Source organism: Equus quagga, unplaced genomic scaffold, assembly GCF_021613505.1.
Source record: "Equus quagga isolate Etosha38 unplaced genomic scaffold, UCLA_HA_Equagga_1.0 73442_RagTag, whole genome shotgun sequence".
NCBI classification, from domain to species: domain Eukaryota; kingdom Metazoa; phylum Chordata; class Mammalia; order Perissodactyla; family Equidae; genus Equus; species Equus quagga.
In genome coordinates, this window is record NW_025802777.1 from 3,844,219 (window position 1) to 3,862,334 (window position 18,116).

At 43.3% G+C, this 18,116-nt stretch overlaps 1 protein-coding gene across 1 annotated transcript in view; it reads left to right on the top strand.

The window, feature by feature from the left end:
* Positions 1-18,116, top strand: part of LOC124234382 (Down syndrome cell adhesion molecule-like) — a 684,040-nt gene that overhangs the window by 651,003 nt on the left and 14,921 nt on the right. Inside the window, exons 30-33 of the mRNA XM_046651745.1 lie at positions 3,059-3,174; positions 6,595-6,744; positions 14,461-14,658; positions 15,975-16,277. Coding sequence (XP_046507701.1) covers positions 3,059-3,174; positions 6,595-6,744; positions 14,461-14,658; positions 15,975-16,277 — 767 coding nt within the window. The remainder of the gene's footprint in view (positions 1-3,058; positions 3,175-6,594; positions 6,745-14,460; positions 14,659-15,974; positions 16,278-18,116) is intronic.

The following is an 18,116-nucleotide window of genomic DNA, read 5'->3' on the forward strand; positions in this document are numbered from 1 at the left end:
GCTCTAAGGCACTAACCGACACGTGATTAATGTCCAAGGACCAGTGTTAGCAAGAGCTAGTTATAGTCAGAGAAGGATTCAAATTAAAAGTTTAAATTAGGTTAGCTTTTTTGATGTTCACAATTTTATACACATAGTGAAAAAGAAAACCAAAAACCAAAACACCCACCCAACTGTTATAACGATAAATGATCCGGAGAGCCCTATCGTTATTTTATACTTAGAGAATGCTCCTTATCACATTGGGGGAGGGTGTGATGTGCAGGCATCTTCATCAGTTCTTTTCCACACATTTAAGGAAATATTGAGACTTTGAAGAGTTGTGGCAACTGCGAGTAATTCACTGACTAAGCCCAGACATACCATACACTGTGAGCCAGCGTCAGCTCCCTGTCATTTTAATCAGACAGGCAGATGGCAAATGGATGGTGGAAGATTATATTTCAATAATAACTAATACATTTAGCATAATCCCATATCATATAAAAGATGCAATTTTGTTTCCACAGTGAAAGCCTTCAGAATCTTTTTCCAGGTCACAAATGAGGTTCCATTAAATAGCTTTTTTTTTTGAAGGTTTGCTGCTGTTCTGCTGACCGATTGTTATAATTTTGGAGAGTCAGCCTTCATATAACAATAAATTATAAAATATAGCAGCAAAGATTAAGTTAAAGAAACAGTTTAGTTGGGACCTAATAACCCTTTTAGAATGAGAAGAACATTATGTCCCCAAAGCGAAGTCTCCAGGACAGGTCACTGAGCTCACACTGTACCTCCAAACGACACTATTTAGTCAACAATCTTCAACAAGTATTTATTGGGCACCTACTTTGGCCACATACTGCCCTAAGTTCCAGGGATACACAGGGAACAAAACAGATGAAAATAACCCTTGTAAAGCCTATATTCCAGTGGGAGAGACAGATAGTAAAAAGATAAATCAGTTAAATATATGCTAGAGAGTATGAAGTGGTAAGGAGACAAAATTAGAGAATGAAGAGAAGATGCGTGAGGAGTTCCCACAGCAGGGCCAATCCAGCTCCATTGAAAAGATGGAAGCAAGGCAGCCAGCCACATGGGTATCAGGGGGGCAGTGGGAGTGTGTTCTAAGCAAAGGGAACAGCAAATGCAAAGGGAGGGAGAAACAATGAGCCCGTGAATCTCAAGGTTCATTGGCCCATGATCTTGCCTTTCAGCTGCAGCACCTGGCAGCCTACAGTCTTTCCAGGAGGAGGAGTTAACCTCCAGCTCTGATTGTCCTCGGTCACCAAGTTTAATCATATTCTCAGTCTTTGTGCCAATTGCAGTGGCACACACCAGTTATTTCACTGGCTTCCTGTGTCAATCTGCCAGCGGACCCCTCGTTGTTAGGATAGCCTGCGCTTGGGGTCATCGCCGTTTAATAGAGCAGCCGCTGGCTGCCTCATAACTATTCATCATGAGCAGAAGGAACTAGCTCACGCTGCTATTTTTGGCGCAAGGACAAGCTCAGGTCCCCAGTGAAGTTTCTAAACAGATCTTTCAGTTATTCACAGAGGAGTAGTTCCCCATATGTTTTTGGAGAAATAGACTTGTCTAAGCATGACATGGCTGCAGCCCCCTAAGTAACCAAAACGCTCCTCATTCGCGTATTTGAATCTTTGCTTTTTTTCTTAAACACAAATAAAGTGAGAACTTATTAGTAATTGAAAAGAGTATATAGACCGTCAGAAAAATTCAGGCCAAAACGTTTGACTTTGGGCTTTGTGTAATTACTATGATCTAGCTGCCTAACCCAGTTACTCATCTGTGGAGCAAGAAATCTGGTTCAAGATCAAGTCCTGAGTGGGAACACCTTTCTGAAGGTGTTGTTTTCATGAGTTGTTTTGGTTACACTCAGTGAAGGAAGGACCATTATAAAATATTCAGAATATTAACTCAGACATGAGCATGAAAATGTCTACGGGGTTCTTGAGCAAACTCGACCTTCAGATTATTAACGTTTCTTCAGCCACAAGGTTCAAGAATGGGCAAGTCCTCATTGACAAGGAAGGATCTGGGACTCCTAGGGGATGTTAGAGCGAAAAGCATTTGAGCTGTAGTGTGGACGCCCCATTTCTTGTTCTCTGTGAAAAGTAACTAGCAGAGGGGTAACTCATTGAGTGAACTCGGGCTCCAGAAATCTTCCTCAAAACAGATTTTGATGATTGAGCTGGATTTACGAATGCTGTAAATTATCACATTGATTGAATTACCTGAAGGACTGCTGCTTCTTAGAGGGTGTTTCAGTAACCATTATTTTAATCGACTCAATTCTTCTAATTCTGTAAAGACCAAACAACCATTCTTCTGATATGGGTTACTAATTACAGCCTTTATCGATTTTTTTGTATTTTTGTGCAACCTGCAGATTTTTTTTACTACAGGCTATAACTGAATTTGATTATACCATACAGTTTTACTACTTATTTTCGTTTACTTTTAGAAGACAGCTCACTCTAAGATCATTTTCTGGTACACAAATTTTGAAATAAAATTCTTATTGTAATTGTTTTATTTTTCTATTCTAAGATGTAATGTCGGTTAGGAAAACTAAACTATTGTCAGGAAAGCTAGCAAGGTTTATGATTTGTTACTAGAACAAAAATAAAATGACACCAGATATAGATACAAATCCATTAGTAAAAGCCCCATCCAATGACCAGCCGGTGCACACGCTTCCTCCCTTTCCATCATTGGGATAGCTTATATCTGACAAATGAAACTGTTCTTGGTTTAAAAATTGATTTTTTGTTTCACTTAGCTTTTACTCAGGAAATGAGAAATTCCGAAGGTTCTATTGATATTGAACCAATCTCTATTGACAATTTGTATTTCTGAACCTCACAATTGACTGCTGAAATTTAATATTAATAAATATCATTTGAATGAAGGAAAAAATCTCCAGTCATGGCCTTTTCCCCCCACACACAAGCATTCACATAATTAGATAATAAACCAAGTTGATGTGCAAGCCTATGTTGGCATAACGTAACACTGGACTGTGTTTGTTAATGCATCCCCCCTTATTTTATTCCAGTAAGAATACCCGGACTTCGGATACCTTGAGCAAGCAACAACAAACCCTGAGAATGCACATTGACATACCCAGGGCCCAGCTTCTGATTGAAGAGAGAGACACAATGGAGACCATCGGTAAGGTGCCTGTTTGCCGCTTTACACAATGTGGCTGCTGCAGCTCTGCCCGCTCAGCCCAAACCCCATTAGATATGGGAACGTCTTGGATGCTACCTGAGCAAGAAGTTAGAAGATAGAGAATTGTTATTGAGGAAAATAATAAGTGCCAGCACATATAGGGGAAAATGAACTTATATATATCTGACAGGTCACCTGAGACAGGAGTTCCCCAAATCTGACCCATGTTGGGTCTTTCTTGGAGAGGTTATTGGCGCTGCTCCAAAGAATGAACACCTGGAATCAAATAAACCTAGAAGGACCCCATGCCAAAGCTACATCTTGGAAATTGACTTTATCCTCTCCTCGTCAACTCCAATAAGCCCGTCATGAAAGAAAACATTTGAACTCTACTTAACACTGCACAAACAAGTGTCTTTGCACCATCCCCCAGCACCCCATAAACAGCCTGGAACGGTTTCCTCCCCAGCGCATTGGGAAACACCCAGCTCCCTTATTTCACAACTGCCAAACAGACACCTGGAGGGAGGGCTTCTGTGGCTTGTTCACCCAGAAGCCTGGTGTCTCGACTCCTTCTGGGCTCTTTCCACTGGAAGCCCACTGTCCCACACCATATTCCTAGATAGTTCTATTTATTCCAGAATCGGAGGCTTTATATTCTCATGCAATAATGATCAGAAGAATAGCTAACATTTATTGAGAGCTCTCTAAATGTCACGTACTTTTGTAAGCTCCCTATGTGAAATCTTTAATTCAACCCTCCCAAACAACATAGGAAAAAGGCACTTCTTTGTAACTGGGCCGCCAAGAGGGTCCGTCACTTGCAGGTCTCACAGACAGTTAGGAGCAGAGCCAGGAAGGGCCCCTGCTCGGCCGCCTGCTTCTCCTCAGGTGACTGGCTGTCGCCACCTGCTTCCGTATTAAAGGCTACTTCCCAGAATGCCTCACTTTAGAAGTACCACTGAGAATTCCAGTACCCATGGAAACAGACTCTGAGGGAGGCTGCCGCGGCTGCGTCTTTTCAAACTTCGCTCTGTGTTTGTTCTGGAAGGTGTTTGCTAGCACTTGGTCCCATGGTAATCCTTTTCTGTGATTTGGCTAAAACTACCCAACTCCTGGCATGTACCCTAGCTCCCTCCTGCCCGGAAGGCAGTGGTAAATGGCCAGACTGGCAGAACATCTCCACTGCCCCTTGCCCCTGCCCTGCTTTTATTATGTTCTAACAAAACAGCAAAGACAGCTTGACTTAATGGCTCCTGACTTCTAAGGCCTGGGCTGCCCTTGCTGGATTCAAGGTTGCTCCAGGCATAGCAGCACTTAGAGAAGGTCTGTCGAGTCCAGTGTGGCCCTGGACCAACCAGCTTCCATTAAATACCACCCATGTTGTATGAGGGTGCTCTACCCATCCTAAAATACACAGGGTTTTATTAGCCTGCTTGCATCAGGACAAGGCACTCTTTCGTTTTTGGTTATCTTTTCTTTTCAGTGTATCTGGAATCTCTCTTATTGAACTCAATAGATTGGATATTAAAACTAAAATCTCCTTGGAAACATCAGTTCCAAAATCAAAATGTAATTCCTTTGGCCTTTTGGTTCAGATATTTGCTAAATTTTTCTCACTGGACTTGTCAATAGCTTTACTTATGGCTGTTAAAATAGATAGCCAGGTGGATCCTGGGAGTGGTACATTGCTTTTCAATGGCTAGTCATTGCCGGCCTCAAACCAGAGGAAGGTCTGCTCATCATTTCTGTAAGTAATAATGACCCTTAGCCAGAGATGCATCGCATTCCTTACAGGATCATCTATCACCAAGAGTCATTGACCTGCTGGTGATGCCTGACAGTTGGTCGATGGCATTTTCTAATTATTGGGGAAGTAAAAATGTGATGCTGTAAAATGCTCTGGGCTCTGACTATGAGAATCCAATATGAGAGGGCCATTAATTTCTAGCCGGAATGAATGGTTAACCTCACAAACTGACAGACACCTGAAATTCCCATTAAAACTTTGTAACCTAGCCCTGTGAATATCTGGTTTGCTCTTAGCGGGGCCACATGTTAGAAACTGCAACACACCAGTATTATTAATGAAACTCCAATGTAGATGTCAGGCCTCTGAGGCCAGGTCCAGTTGTAAGAACCTGTCTCTGTAGAAAGACAGCCATATTTGAGGGTCAAGTGCAGGCTGGGGTGCCGGCCCCCCAAGCTGAGCCCTGGCTTCTGCTACAGTGTCAACCTGTGCTGCACCACACCCTGGGATGCCAGCAGACATCTTGGCAGTGTTTCCTCTATTGCTCTGCCAAGAAATTTTATTCTGACTTCAAGAAGCTTTCCTTTCCTGCCAGAGCCTGAGGAATTGGATTTTGTAAGGTTCGTTCTGTTCAGAGCCTTTTTTGGGCACAGAAGTCTCGCTGTGTTGTTTATGACTTTCACATTACCGTTCCGTGTCAAGGCACGCTGTAGCATGGTCCTGGCTGACTGATAAGCTCATATGAACATCGTCCTGGGCTGCAATGCTTGAAAATTTATGAAAAATCCGTATCTTAACGGAAGTTTCCCTTGGAGTAAAAAAGCTCTTAAGAAAATGTGAAAAGTATCACAACAAAGTAATGAAAATCTTGAGACAATGAAATAATGACACACAGCTCAACCAACCGCTCCTTCTCCAAGCACTAAAATGCTCCTAATTCATCGGAGGCCAGGTTCCTGCTTCTCTAACCTTTAAGTGCCTACGCTAATAGGACTTTGGAAATCTGACAAGTGAGTCATTTTGAGCAGTCAATTAAAGGATGTTCTAGAGTAATTAGAGCTCAGAAAAGGTGGGAAGAAAAAGAACATACCTCCAAAACTCTAAAATAGAAGAATTGCTATGCTCCGAAGACTGACCCTTCTCTCCTCCCCACCCCCCGACCCCAAACATTTGCCAAGTCCAGTCTGAGGGTCACCCCCAGTGTAGACAACTGCAGTGGAGTTTTTCCAGTTCTGCAAACAGAGCTTGTTTCCAATGGCAGCCCCATCGTTGGGTGGTGATGACGTGGCTGGCCATGTCTCAGATGAGCTTTTAACAAACACATATATCCAAAACCCTATTAAATGGACGGCTGTAACAGGCCTCCCCAAATCAATGTTTGCTTAATGAGAAGAAACCAAGCCCCAAGGGAGACGAGCGACTTTTCTCTTCGATCCCTCTCTTTAACTCAGGCCCCGGAGTCAACCCCTAAGGATAATTTTCTCTTTTTGGCATTCTAGAGTAATTCTAATGCAGTGCTTGAATTTTTAGTTGTTTTTGCTGCTATTGATGAGGTTATTATTATTGTTGCTATTAATAATAACTCAAGTACCTATGAGAAAAAAGGCCAGAGAGTCATTTAAAGGGGGCTATAAACGTGTTTGGCTTTCTGTGTCCTCGCTGTGCTATAGATGATCGCTCGACGGTTCTGTTGACGGATGCTGACTTTGGAGAGGCAGCTAAACAGAAGTCCCTGACAGTCACACACACGGTCCACTACCAATCAGTGTCGCAGGCCACCGGACCCTTAGTGGACGTTTCGGACGCTCGGCCGGGAACGAGTGAGTGGTCAAACATCACTTAAACTGTATAGATGTTGTCGGTGCAGAGAACGCCTTAATGCTCTGTTCTGATGAAAGGGAAATGTGGGGCTTTTCAGCCCTATGCCTAAGAAACAAACAGGTGTGATAACATCTGTAATTGGGACATTGAGTTTCTCTTGTTTGATTTCAGCTGTTATTAAAATTGTGTCAGTTGAAGCCAATAACTCTTGGTATTGGTTTACTACGAAAGCACTAGAAATTTCGGGTCAAGTTAATTTTTTTAATTTACACAACATAGGAAAAAGGGAAGTTAATTAATATTAGCGTGTATCTACTCTATGCCAGGATTGGGATAGAAAGATGATATCGTGTCTGTTATCTGCGCAAGAACCCTGCAAAGTGCCTACTTATAATGCAGATGTTACAGCGCCTATTCTACAGATGAGAAAACAGAGTGTGAAAGCAGTTAGGTAAACAGCCCAAAGTTCTCCGCATAACACGTAGTGAAACCACAATTTAGCTGTAGATCTGTCTGTCCTCAAAGCTTATGCTTTTCTCCTGAACACACTGTTTGAGAAAAATTATAATTCTGGTTAATCTGGGTATTATGTTTGGTTTAGTTAATAATATTTGCATCCATGATATATGGAAATTAATTACTGCAATGAAATTAAATCTCTGAATAAGTATCTAGAGCTTATTAATTAGATAGTCTTGTTCCTTCCTAATTGAAATTGTTCCTAAATCTCTTTAAAGACTGAGAAATTGATGTCCCGATTATTGTCTTTTTGGATGCTTTGATGTGCAACTCTTAAATCCCTAATCACTCTCTTTGCAAAAATTTACATTCTTAGGGTAGAGTGTTGTAATGGGAAAAATAAATATTATACTATTAAAGGCTATTCTTCATAATTTCTGACTTCTAAGGCATTTGTGAAATGCACTGAACTTCATGAAGCAAACTTGTTGGTTCCTAAATAAATCTGTTAAAAACAGTTTTCCTATTATTTACATTGTAATATGCAAGAAAACAGTTTTAACAGTTATTGAAATTCATTTGAGAAATTGTTTTCAAGAATATGCTAAAGAAGTCTTTTATTTCTCCCTTCTGTCTAACCTCACCCTCTTCCTTCTTTGATGGCATTAGCACATTCTGAAGACGTGAATGGGGCATGAGTGAGAATTAGCTTTGTGAAGGGGTGTGTATGGACGAGGGCCTTGCTCTTAAAAACTGTCTCAAGGTCCTTGAGATTCTCTCCAGCTATTGGCTTTCCTGTTGTGTTGTGTTCTGGCTGGTCCTGCTTCTGGCCACATCAGGATACTGCCATGATGGGTTTCCGAGCCACGTATTGCTGTTAAATCAGGGAAAGATTATAGACCCCAGGGGACTTAGATCGATGGATCCTTGACTTCAATATTCCTTTGTCCCACTCAGCATGGAAGTTAACAGAGGCATTAGCAGGAAAGAGACGGAGAACGGAAACAGTTGCCCCAGCTGGCGTTCCCAACCTTTGGTGTGCGTCAGAATCAACCGTGCTTGTTTAAAATACTCACTCCAGGGTCTACCCCAGAGATTCTGATCCACTTCGTCTCGGGCAGGGCCCAGGAATCTGTATTGTAACAGACGTCCTGGATGATTCTCATGCTGGTTGTCTGGAACCCTCACTGAGAAACACTTCCCCAAATGTTAGACACGTGTCACATAGAAGCCAGGAAGAAGTGTTCTTCGTATCCCTGCCCTTTTAGTAAATCGGTGCAGGCTCCCTCAAGCTCACCACGCTACAGCACATCAATTCTTTCTGCCAGGTAAAAAGAACACGCATTTCCACCTCCCTTTAATGTTCCACAAACAAAGAAACACACAAAGTCTAGTCATAAATAGTCAAGACAAGTCGGGAGAGGAGACAGTGAAAGTAAAGCACTGGGAAACTTCCAATTGCATGATCAGTCCCAGAATAAAAGTTGATTTGATGACATTCAACATATCAACAGACATACATCTCAGTCACAAGTAGAAATTGTAGCCAGTGAGAGGTGCATGGCAGGTAGAAGGCACACCAGAGGGACATGTCTGCGTCTCCCATGGCTATAACATTGTAAGCATGTTTGGAAAGCTTTAAGAATTCGTTCATTCTGGCTCAAACATATTTGTTAAGGTTTTACTTTACATACGGCCCAGTGCTGGATGATAGGGATCCATTGTAAGATGCAAAAAGACATTCAGTTCATCTTAGTGGAGGAAGTCAGACGTTTTAAACAAGGAGCTAAGTTATCTTTTGTTTGTCAATAAGTACTAGGAAAAAATAGAACACGATCATCTGATGGTGAGTCAGTGGGAGTGTGGGGAGAGTGAAAGGGGCTACCTCGGATCTGAGTCTTTGGGGAAGACCTCCACTGAGGAGAAGCCACAAACCAAGATCTGAGTCACAGGCAGGAGCCACCTGGCAGGCAGAGGGAAGAGGAGGGAACAGCTCCTAGGGCATGTTGCAGACAGAATCAGGACTGGAATGCAGGGAGCGACAAGGAAGGTGGCAAAGGATGAGCCAGAGAAACAGCCGCCCTGATTTGTAGGGCCTCCTAGGGCAGTGTCATGTGTTTGCATTTCGTTCTGAGAGCGCTGGGATGTTCTCCCAGGGGTTTCTGCCTGATGATCACATCCCATTGAACCAACTACAGCTTATAGAATAATACTTCTCTCATTTGGGCTAAAGTTCGTTAAATAATGTTTACAAATATTAGACAGATCTACTCAAATTCATGCATCAGCCTCTAGTTCCAAAAAAAAAAAATAGTTATTCATTTAGCATCTGCAGAACATTCTCTATAGTAAAAGATCTTTGGGATCATTTTTCATTAAGTATTTCCCCAAAACCACATTGTGAGGGACTTAGAGTATTTCATTTTTAATTTGGAAGTAAAAACAGTGAGTGACAGGCCCCCAGTGGATTACTGCAGGAATCTGAAGCCGCGAGCTTTCTGAAGCCCAGACCCCCGCTTGCTTCTTGTACCCCACAACTTGCCACCCCGGTGTCATCTCAGTCCCCTGGAGCAGATTCTTCTCACTGTGGCCTGGCATATTTGCAAACATTCATTTAAAGTCTATTTCCTCAACCACAAGACGTTATTGTTCTAATTATCTCAGGACTATGCTCTCATTGTAGGAAGTCTTCAGTTTGAAGAACATATAAAATATGTCCTTTGCACACTGGAATGACTGCATCATAGAAGTTACATTCCTAAGTATTGTATTAGTTCCCCAAAGAACTGCAACAAATTCTTATTATGAGGATGGGAGAAACTGCAACGAGTTGCTATTTATCTCTTTCAGCCTGTGAAAACAAATGCGTTGGCTATGTCTCCAGCTCTCTTTACTCCCCATCTCTCCTGTGGGTTAGGATACACTTGCAAGTGGGAACTCTATTCATGTCACTATCCCCAGTTCCAGCCACAGGGTATATATAGCCATTCAGTATATATATTTAAATAGCTATCGACTGTCGAGTTCTGAAATCAGAGTAAAGGAGATGGAAAAGGAAGGATGTTTAGTATTTTAAACAGGACTTTGTCAATCCCTTTTTCCCTCTCTTTGTTCTCCATTTCCTGAGAAATCTAATCAGCTGGCTGTATGTACTTTGCCCTCACCATTTTAATACATACACAGTCTCCCCCCAGCACACTTTGCAGAGACTTACCGATGAGATCATTACCTAGGAGAATCGAAATCAATTTTTTTTACTTACAAAGTATGCAAGGATACAAGGGCATGTCAAGTGATAAATATTAGCCTTGACCTGTTTTGGGTTTTTCTTGGCATATTTATTGGAGTGATCCATCCATTTGTCATTCATTCATTCATGCAAAGAGCATTAACCAAGCAGCCCTGATATATGTAGGCATACTCTGGGAAATGAATAGGACAGAGCTTACTGCCTCACTAGCTCTACCATTCAGCTCCTTTCTGCATCACAGGCACTCTCCAGAATCCAGTTTTGTGGATTTTAATGGGTATTTTTCTACCAAACCTTTTCTGTTCTAAGTTGAGTTTCTAGCCTTCCTGGTCCATCAGATCTCTGGATGCCGTCTTCGCAATAAACAGGAGGTGCTCCATCCCTTGCCAAGTGTTTGTCACTCGGGAATCACTGGCTGGAGCCTGAGATCTGTTGAGTCCTCCCATGTTCCGTAGCACACTAGCCCGTTAATCTCACACAGTCTCACAATGGCTCTAAAGGTGGGTGATGTTGTCAACCCAGTCTCAGAGACGAGGGAAATGGGCACAGCCAGTGAGTAATGAAACTGCATCAAACTCAGGCAACTGAACTCTGCAGCCCCCACTCTCAACCCCTCCATGTTGCCATTAAGTTGAGCTGATGCTTCTTAAGGGAAATCTAGAGGCTAAATAGACTCATGTTTATATTAAATAAGAAGAGCTTACACCTGGGACTGAATCATTTTTGTTGAGACTTTGAAAAAACTGCACACTGTATCACTCAAGATGGTATTAGACATAATACCGGGAGAAAATGTCTGATGTGGGTGAGGAGTGTCCACTGTATGAGCCCTTGGTAAATATTTGTTCATTAAATAATAGGAACATTCAGGCCCACCAGTTTCATCCTCCCTATGAGACAACTGGTAAATTCACCATCTAAAGCTGAGGCCTCAGCATCTACAAGATATGAAAACTGATAGCAGGGAATGAAAGCAGATTAATACCACGATCACAAAACACATGACATGTTTTATAACCCTATTATCCGCAAAATCCTCTCTTATCCCAAATTCAAGATAATTAAAATAATTTGATTCAATGGGCAGAAGCTTAATTCAGGTTCAGACCCAGAGTTGAAAGGCCAAGAGTTATTTATATCACTTACTCCCTAAATCATTGACTGTTTAGAAAGCACGATGCCTTATCACTAAGTTTTATTTATATTAGCATGTTGAGGAACCAGATTAAATACTTTCCATGCAGGGGCAGTAAATCTCAACGTGTATTTGGTTGGTAGATTAGCTAGTAAGATCTACCAAGGAAGCTACGGGGTGGAATCAGGGTAAAATTTTTGTTTTCGTTTCTATCGCAGGAGCAATCCTACAGAAGAGTTCAGTTCAGGTACAAAACAGCTCCAAAAACCTGGTTATTAAAAAAAGGTGTCAACTACCCCAGTATTCTACCTACTGAGACAATTTTGCCGCTAGGATGCTTGCTTAGAGCAGAAAAGAATTGCAGGCTGTGGTTCAAGGAAAGTGATATCATGACCTATATTTCCAACATTATCAGGCCACGGCTAAAACTGTCCTCATCTAGAAAAAAGGGATAATGAACAAAATTAAGTTAAAAGGAGTTCTGACTTTGAGTAGAGGCTGACGTGTGCACCTTGACCATGGAGCTTTCCAAATAGGGTGATCGCAGCGAGAGAAGGGGCTATGGGCGTAGAGGGCTCTGCCTCACCAGTGGTGGGTGAGCTCGACAGGAGGAAATGCAGATGACGGTTTGAGGGGAGTTGAGGAAATTGTGCCCTCTAAGTAGGACCATCCAACAGACCCCATCCCCCTACAAGCATCCATGCCAGGAATAGACTGATCCACAGCTCTAGTTGCAAGAAACTTAAAGAAGAATAAAAATGAGAACCCTCAAAATTTATGTAAGGGACTGGGTAATTTTCTGGAAAAGATTCATTAGCATTTAAATAACAAGCTCCATTTATTTGAGCTCCACTTATCAAGTCAATAGTGCCTGGAAGACATTTAGCCTCCTACCCATGAGAATGTTTGTCTATCCTTTGAGGACCTCTCACCCAGCGTTTCAGTGGAGACACACAATTATCATTCATACCTTGCTGTCCAGAGAGCTTGTTGCTCCAGTGTAACTCATTTACATTCTAATCAAGGCAAAAAAAAATCTTCCAATAAAGTCTTCCGTGAAATTTTGCAAGTAAGGGATGAAATGTGTCTTAAAATCAATGCCCCGGAGAAGATGCACCAAGATGGAGCATTTTGATGACCCAAGAAATCTTAAAATATGTTGATTTGGCTGCCGTCTTAATGCTTCTCTCTGGCATTGTAGAATGATGGATTAGGTTCAAAGTCCAGTAACCAGAAACTGCAAAGAGGAGAATCCTCCATTTGAAAAGAAAGTCATTTCACAACTTTCAAGTGTCTGCCTCCCACGACTTAATGTGGAATTATGAATGAGCCAGTGTCATGCAGACACCGTACTAGAAGACTGAGATGTCCAGGTTGAGGACACGTGTGGTCCAGTGATGGACAATCTCTGAACTGAAAGGCAGAGGCTCCATTTTCATCACTTAACAGCTGTGTCCCTTCTCCTCGCTGAGCTTCCTTTGCCTCATCCATAAAGTGACACTGGGCTGTACGTATCAATCCAGGGAACAGTGTGTACCGGGGATTATAGCAGGCTGTATGGGTGGATGCAAAGATGCACAGCCTCGACCCTACTCTGGAGGGTTCATGAGAAAACATAAATAAGTCAGTGTAATAATGGCACAGGTTGGCCCTCTTGGTTTTGTTTTTCTGAAGCTGCTCCATTAGTGCTGAGCAGTGGAGAGAGACTGCTGGGTTTGGTAGTGGCCAGACCATTTTGAAATAGAACCGCATAAAATCCCTCTTTGAAAAGCAAAGAATTCACAGATCCAGACACTCAGGAAACCTTTGCTCTCCACGTTGGGTAATCCAAGTCTTTGTCAAAGTTCAGACAAATCCATTGACGAGATATGCTACCATATGCGAACATCTAAGACAGAGTTACAAGAAAAAGCTATCGTCCCTCTGCTCTAGGAACTTGCAATTTAGTTGATGCATAAAATAGTCATGCTCAAGGCCATGAGTAAATAAAGACAATAAAACAGGAGACATGGGTTAGTTTCCTAGCACAGCTGTAGCGACATGCCACCAACTGGGTGGCTTCAAAGAACAGAAATTCATTGTTTCACAGTTCTGGAGGCTGGAAGTCCAAAATCAAGGTGTCAACAGGGCTATGCTCCCTCTGAAACCCCTTGGGGAGGGTCCTTCCTCACCTCTTCCTAACTTCCGGTGGTTGCTGACAATCTTGACATGCCTTGGCTTGTAGCTACCGTGCTTCAGCCCTGCCTCCATCGTCCCGTGGCCTTCTGCCCCCCTGTGCTTGTCTCCTTTTCTTATAATGACACAAGTCATGCTAGAATAAGGGCCCACCTTACTCCAGTCTGGCTTCATCTTAACTAAGTACATCTGCAATGACCCTATTTCCGAATAAGATCACGTTCGGAGGGCCTGGGGGTTGGAACACGGATATATCTTTTGTGGGGACAGGATTCAACTCATATCATCACCTCAAGGTAGGAGAACTGTAGAAAGGAAACCACGATAGAGCGTATTTGGCCAAGGTTCCTCCTTTTACAGAGGATGATGATTTTCAGAAAGTTTAAACGATATCCATCAGGTCATGAAACTATTAAGGGCCAAGAGCAAGACTCTAACCCATAACTCCTGAGTCCAAATCTCAAGTCCTTTCCCCCACAGGACTTTTTGAAATGCTTAAGTATCGCATGAATGTCTCAGGCCATAAGAGAAAGGAAATGAGTACTCTGGACGGGGCAATCAGGGAGGGCTTCCTGGAGGCATGATCCCTGCAGGGTGGGTCATAGGGCTGGGTTGGGAGAGCTGCACTCAGTGTCTTGATCATGACTCACCATACTCCTAGAGACAGAGACAGACGTTATTCTTGGCTCTTCACAGATCCCACCACCAGGAGGAATGCAAAGGCTGGGCCCACAGCGAGAAACCGGTACGCCAGCCAATGGACCCTCAACAGACCCCACCCCACCATTTCAGCACACACCCTCACCACAGACTGGAGGCTGCCAACGCCCAGGGCTGCGGGGTCAATGGACAAGGAGAGTGACAGTTACAGCGTCAGCCCCTCACAAGACACAGGTAGGGGCCTGCACACCTCCTCCTCCACCCCCAGGATGAGTGTAGCCCACACCCTGGGCTTCATGGGCCCCGACTCATTCTCTTTCAAGGTCGCTTTCAAACTGTTAGGCTGCTTTTCTAACAGGTACCAATACTGCGGTACGCATTGATGACATCCAGGGCCCAAGGAATTCTGCAAAAGAGCCAAAGGCGTCTATTTTGCACATATCCTGAATTGCAGACTCATGCTGCTGTCTCCTTTTATTCCTACCCCCACCGAGAGAAACATAGACATTTTTAAATCTTCACCCACATGATTGCAATAATTCCTGCTCATACTCTGAGGGCGTCTGACCCACTAGCATCTCCAGGATTAAGACACATGACAAGGTCGTGGCACCCTCTACCGGGAACCTCGGCTGATCCATCTGACAATTAAACAGGGGCTGATTATAAAGTAAGTCATCTAGCCTATGGCATCAGCCAGCAAGCTTTCACTTCTGAGAGAGACAGAGCCTAAGAATAGCACCGGGTTGCCCACCCCCCCCATCTTAAATTTTGAAAAGAAATTATATCTAAACCTAATAGCTGTAGGAAATTTTAATACTCATTTTCTTTTGTTCTGGAAGATACACTTAAAAATAGCGTTCCAAAGGTGGAGTGTCACCCTGTACATTTATTTTTGTGGCTGTTATTTCTCTTAGAAGAATCTCAGCTTTGCACAGAGGTGACTTCAGAACGTTTTAGTGGGCTTAAAATGCAGATTCCTTGGACCAAGATGCACCTTTTTTTGTCCTGGGGGTTTTCAAGTCCCGGTAAAGGGAGGTACACACAAAGGATGAGTCTAGCCATTGGGAACAGTTCTGCCCCTTGGCCAGTTTCCTTGCAAAGTCACGTCTTCATTTCGAACCATCATCACGGCTTCTGAGGCCAGAGGAGCTGAACTGCAGAGCTCCAATCATTCATGCCAATTACAGTCTACAGTACAGATCGATTTGCAAGTCAGAGCAGGGAAGGGGGAAACACCACAGCACATTTATACTGCATTCCCAATTATTTTCACTAAAAACAGAATTTTTTAAAGGGGATGCATTACTGATTAGTGGAAATGTCCCAGGCTGGGGGCATCTAACTACAGCGATTCAGTTGAAACAAAGTTCCCTGAGCCCACTTTGCTGAGGTTTGTGAAGCTGACCTCACAGCAACAAAGGCAGCAACAAAGGCAGTCCTCCGGCAAAGACCCAGGACTCCTGTGGGCTGTCCAGTGATCTGGAAGAAATCAGTGCAAACTCACAGTGATAATTCACCCGTCTTGTTTTCTCTTTCACACGGCGTAGATCGAGCGCGAAGCAGCATGGTCTCCACAGAAAGTGCCTCCTCCACTTACGAAGAACTGGCCAGGGCCTATGAGCATGCCAAGATGGAAGAACAATTGAGGCACGCCAAGTTCACCATCACAGAGTGCTTCATATCGGACACATCATCTGAACAGTTGACGGCAGGGACAAATGAGTACACAGACAGTCTGACCTCCAGCACCCCTTCAGAATCGGGGATCTGCAGATTCACTGCATCTCCCCCCAAACCTCAGGATGGAGGACGCGTGATGAACATGGCGGTTCCAAAGGCACATCGGCCAGGTGAGAGAGGACCCATGTGGACCGTTGTCGAGGAAAGCTCGTCTTCCTCGTTCACACTCGTCTACGATGAAAGCCCTTCTTGGTGTTTAGACTGGCTGTTCCGTATATTGATTGCTGCATAATGAGCCACTCCAAAGTTTATTGCCTTAAAACAACAGCAATCATGTCTTTTGTTTATGAATCCGAAATCTAGTCAAGGCTTGGTGGGGAAAGCTCATCTCTGTTCCAGCAATGTCAGCTGGAGGGGCTCAGTTAAGGCTGGAGGACCCTCTTCGAAAATGCTCGCTCACCTGGTGAGTTGGTGCTGGCCGTGTCCTCCCTATAGAGGTTTCTTCACAAGGTGACTTGGGCTTCCTCATGTCATGGTGGCTCCATTCTAAGAGCCAGTGTCCCAAGAGACAGACAGTGGAAATTGCCAGTTTCTTAAGGTTGGGTCTAGAAAATTACATATCACTTCTGCCATATCTATTGTTCAAGCAGTGGCAGAGTCCAAGGAGCTCAGATTCAAGAGAAGGAAACCTCCCCCCCACCCCCACCACCACCACTTGATGAGAGGAGTATCAAAATTATAGGGCTTATATTTTAAAACAGCTATGCTGAGGGCTTTCAAAAGGAGAGGGATCTCACCAATGAGCCAATGCTTGGAACTTGACTTCACTGAGTTACCCAAAGTGAGACTAACTGGCTATTGCTAGGTCAGCTGGTAGTTTGGTCTTTGCCTGAACATGTGAGAATGGTCTGGGTTCGTGTGTGGGTGCTGTAAACTCTGCAGGGCCTGGCAGATCATGTGAGTGAGTGAAGAGGCCAGGGTGTGGGGTAAAACGGAGTAATGCGGGCATGGACAACTTAAGAATTCACCAACTTTCTAGAGGGAAAAGGCTCTAACAAGCTCCTGCCAACGGGTCCCAAGTGGAAATGGGGGCCTAGTATGAGGGAGTTTCTCAAGAAAATCCAGAAATCTTGACTGTATGGAGAGTCACAGTTTTTTTAAGTGTTGGCTCTGATATTTGCAAATCGTTGTAGCGGACAAATAAAACGCATTTTTAGACTGAATTCAAATCATGGCAGCTAGTTGTAGTTCTCATCAGAAAAACCGCTTTTCCTTTTTCATCCTCAAATAGCTGCCTGTAGACTTTCCTTCACGGACTGGCTTATCTGTTCTTATGGGATCCAGTTTTATTTCTCTTTTTCCCATTTTCTGAACCACTGTGCTAGTTCTATTTCAAACACTTATCTTCATTTTAAAATTATTGCAATTCCCTTGGGTTTTATGGCATAAGGCCCAGCTGAAATGAGCCTTATAAATGCATAAAAATATATAAAATAAGAAGTGCCTATCCAGCAACTAATCTTCCAGACTGAGTCAAGATTCATGCCAGCATACAATAAAGAATGATGGCTTCATTTATTTTCACTCTGTCTACATCCTCCGGGAGAAGACAAACGGTTATTTGTGGGTGTTTTTATTTCAAGGATTTTTTGTTGTTGGCATCTATTTGCAAGGCAAATGCAGGAAAATGTAAGATAAATGCTGTGACTTTTTGTGGATGAGGAAGACAGGAGAGGAGAAAATGAACCTGTGGGCGTATTGTTTAGCGTTGATTGGCTTTAGTTGCCCCATCTGCAAAATGGGCGTAACTCTGGTGCCAACACATGGGGTTTGTGTAAGACGTATGGAGGTAAAGCAGAGGTTAGCAGAGAACGTGTCATCGACATTCGTTGTTTCTGTTGTTGCCTTGTGATGCTGTCGTTAGAATTCCCACGGTGACTCCAATGGCAGTCTCCAGATGTGCTGTTGGCTGCGGTCTTCCTTCCCTCTTTTGTTCATTTTCCTGAAGT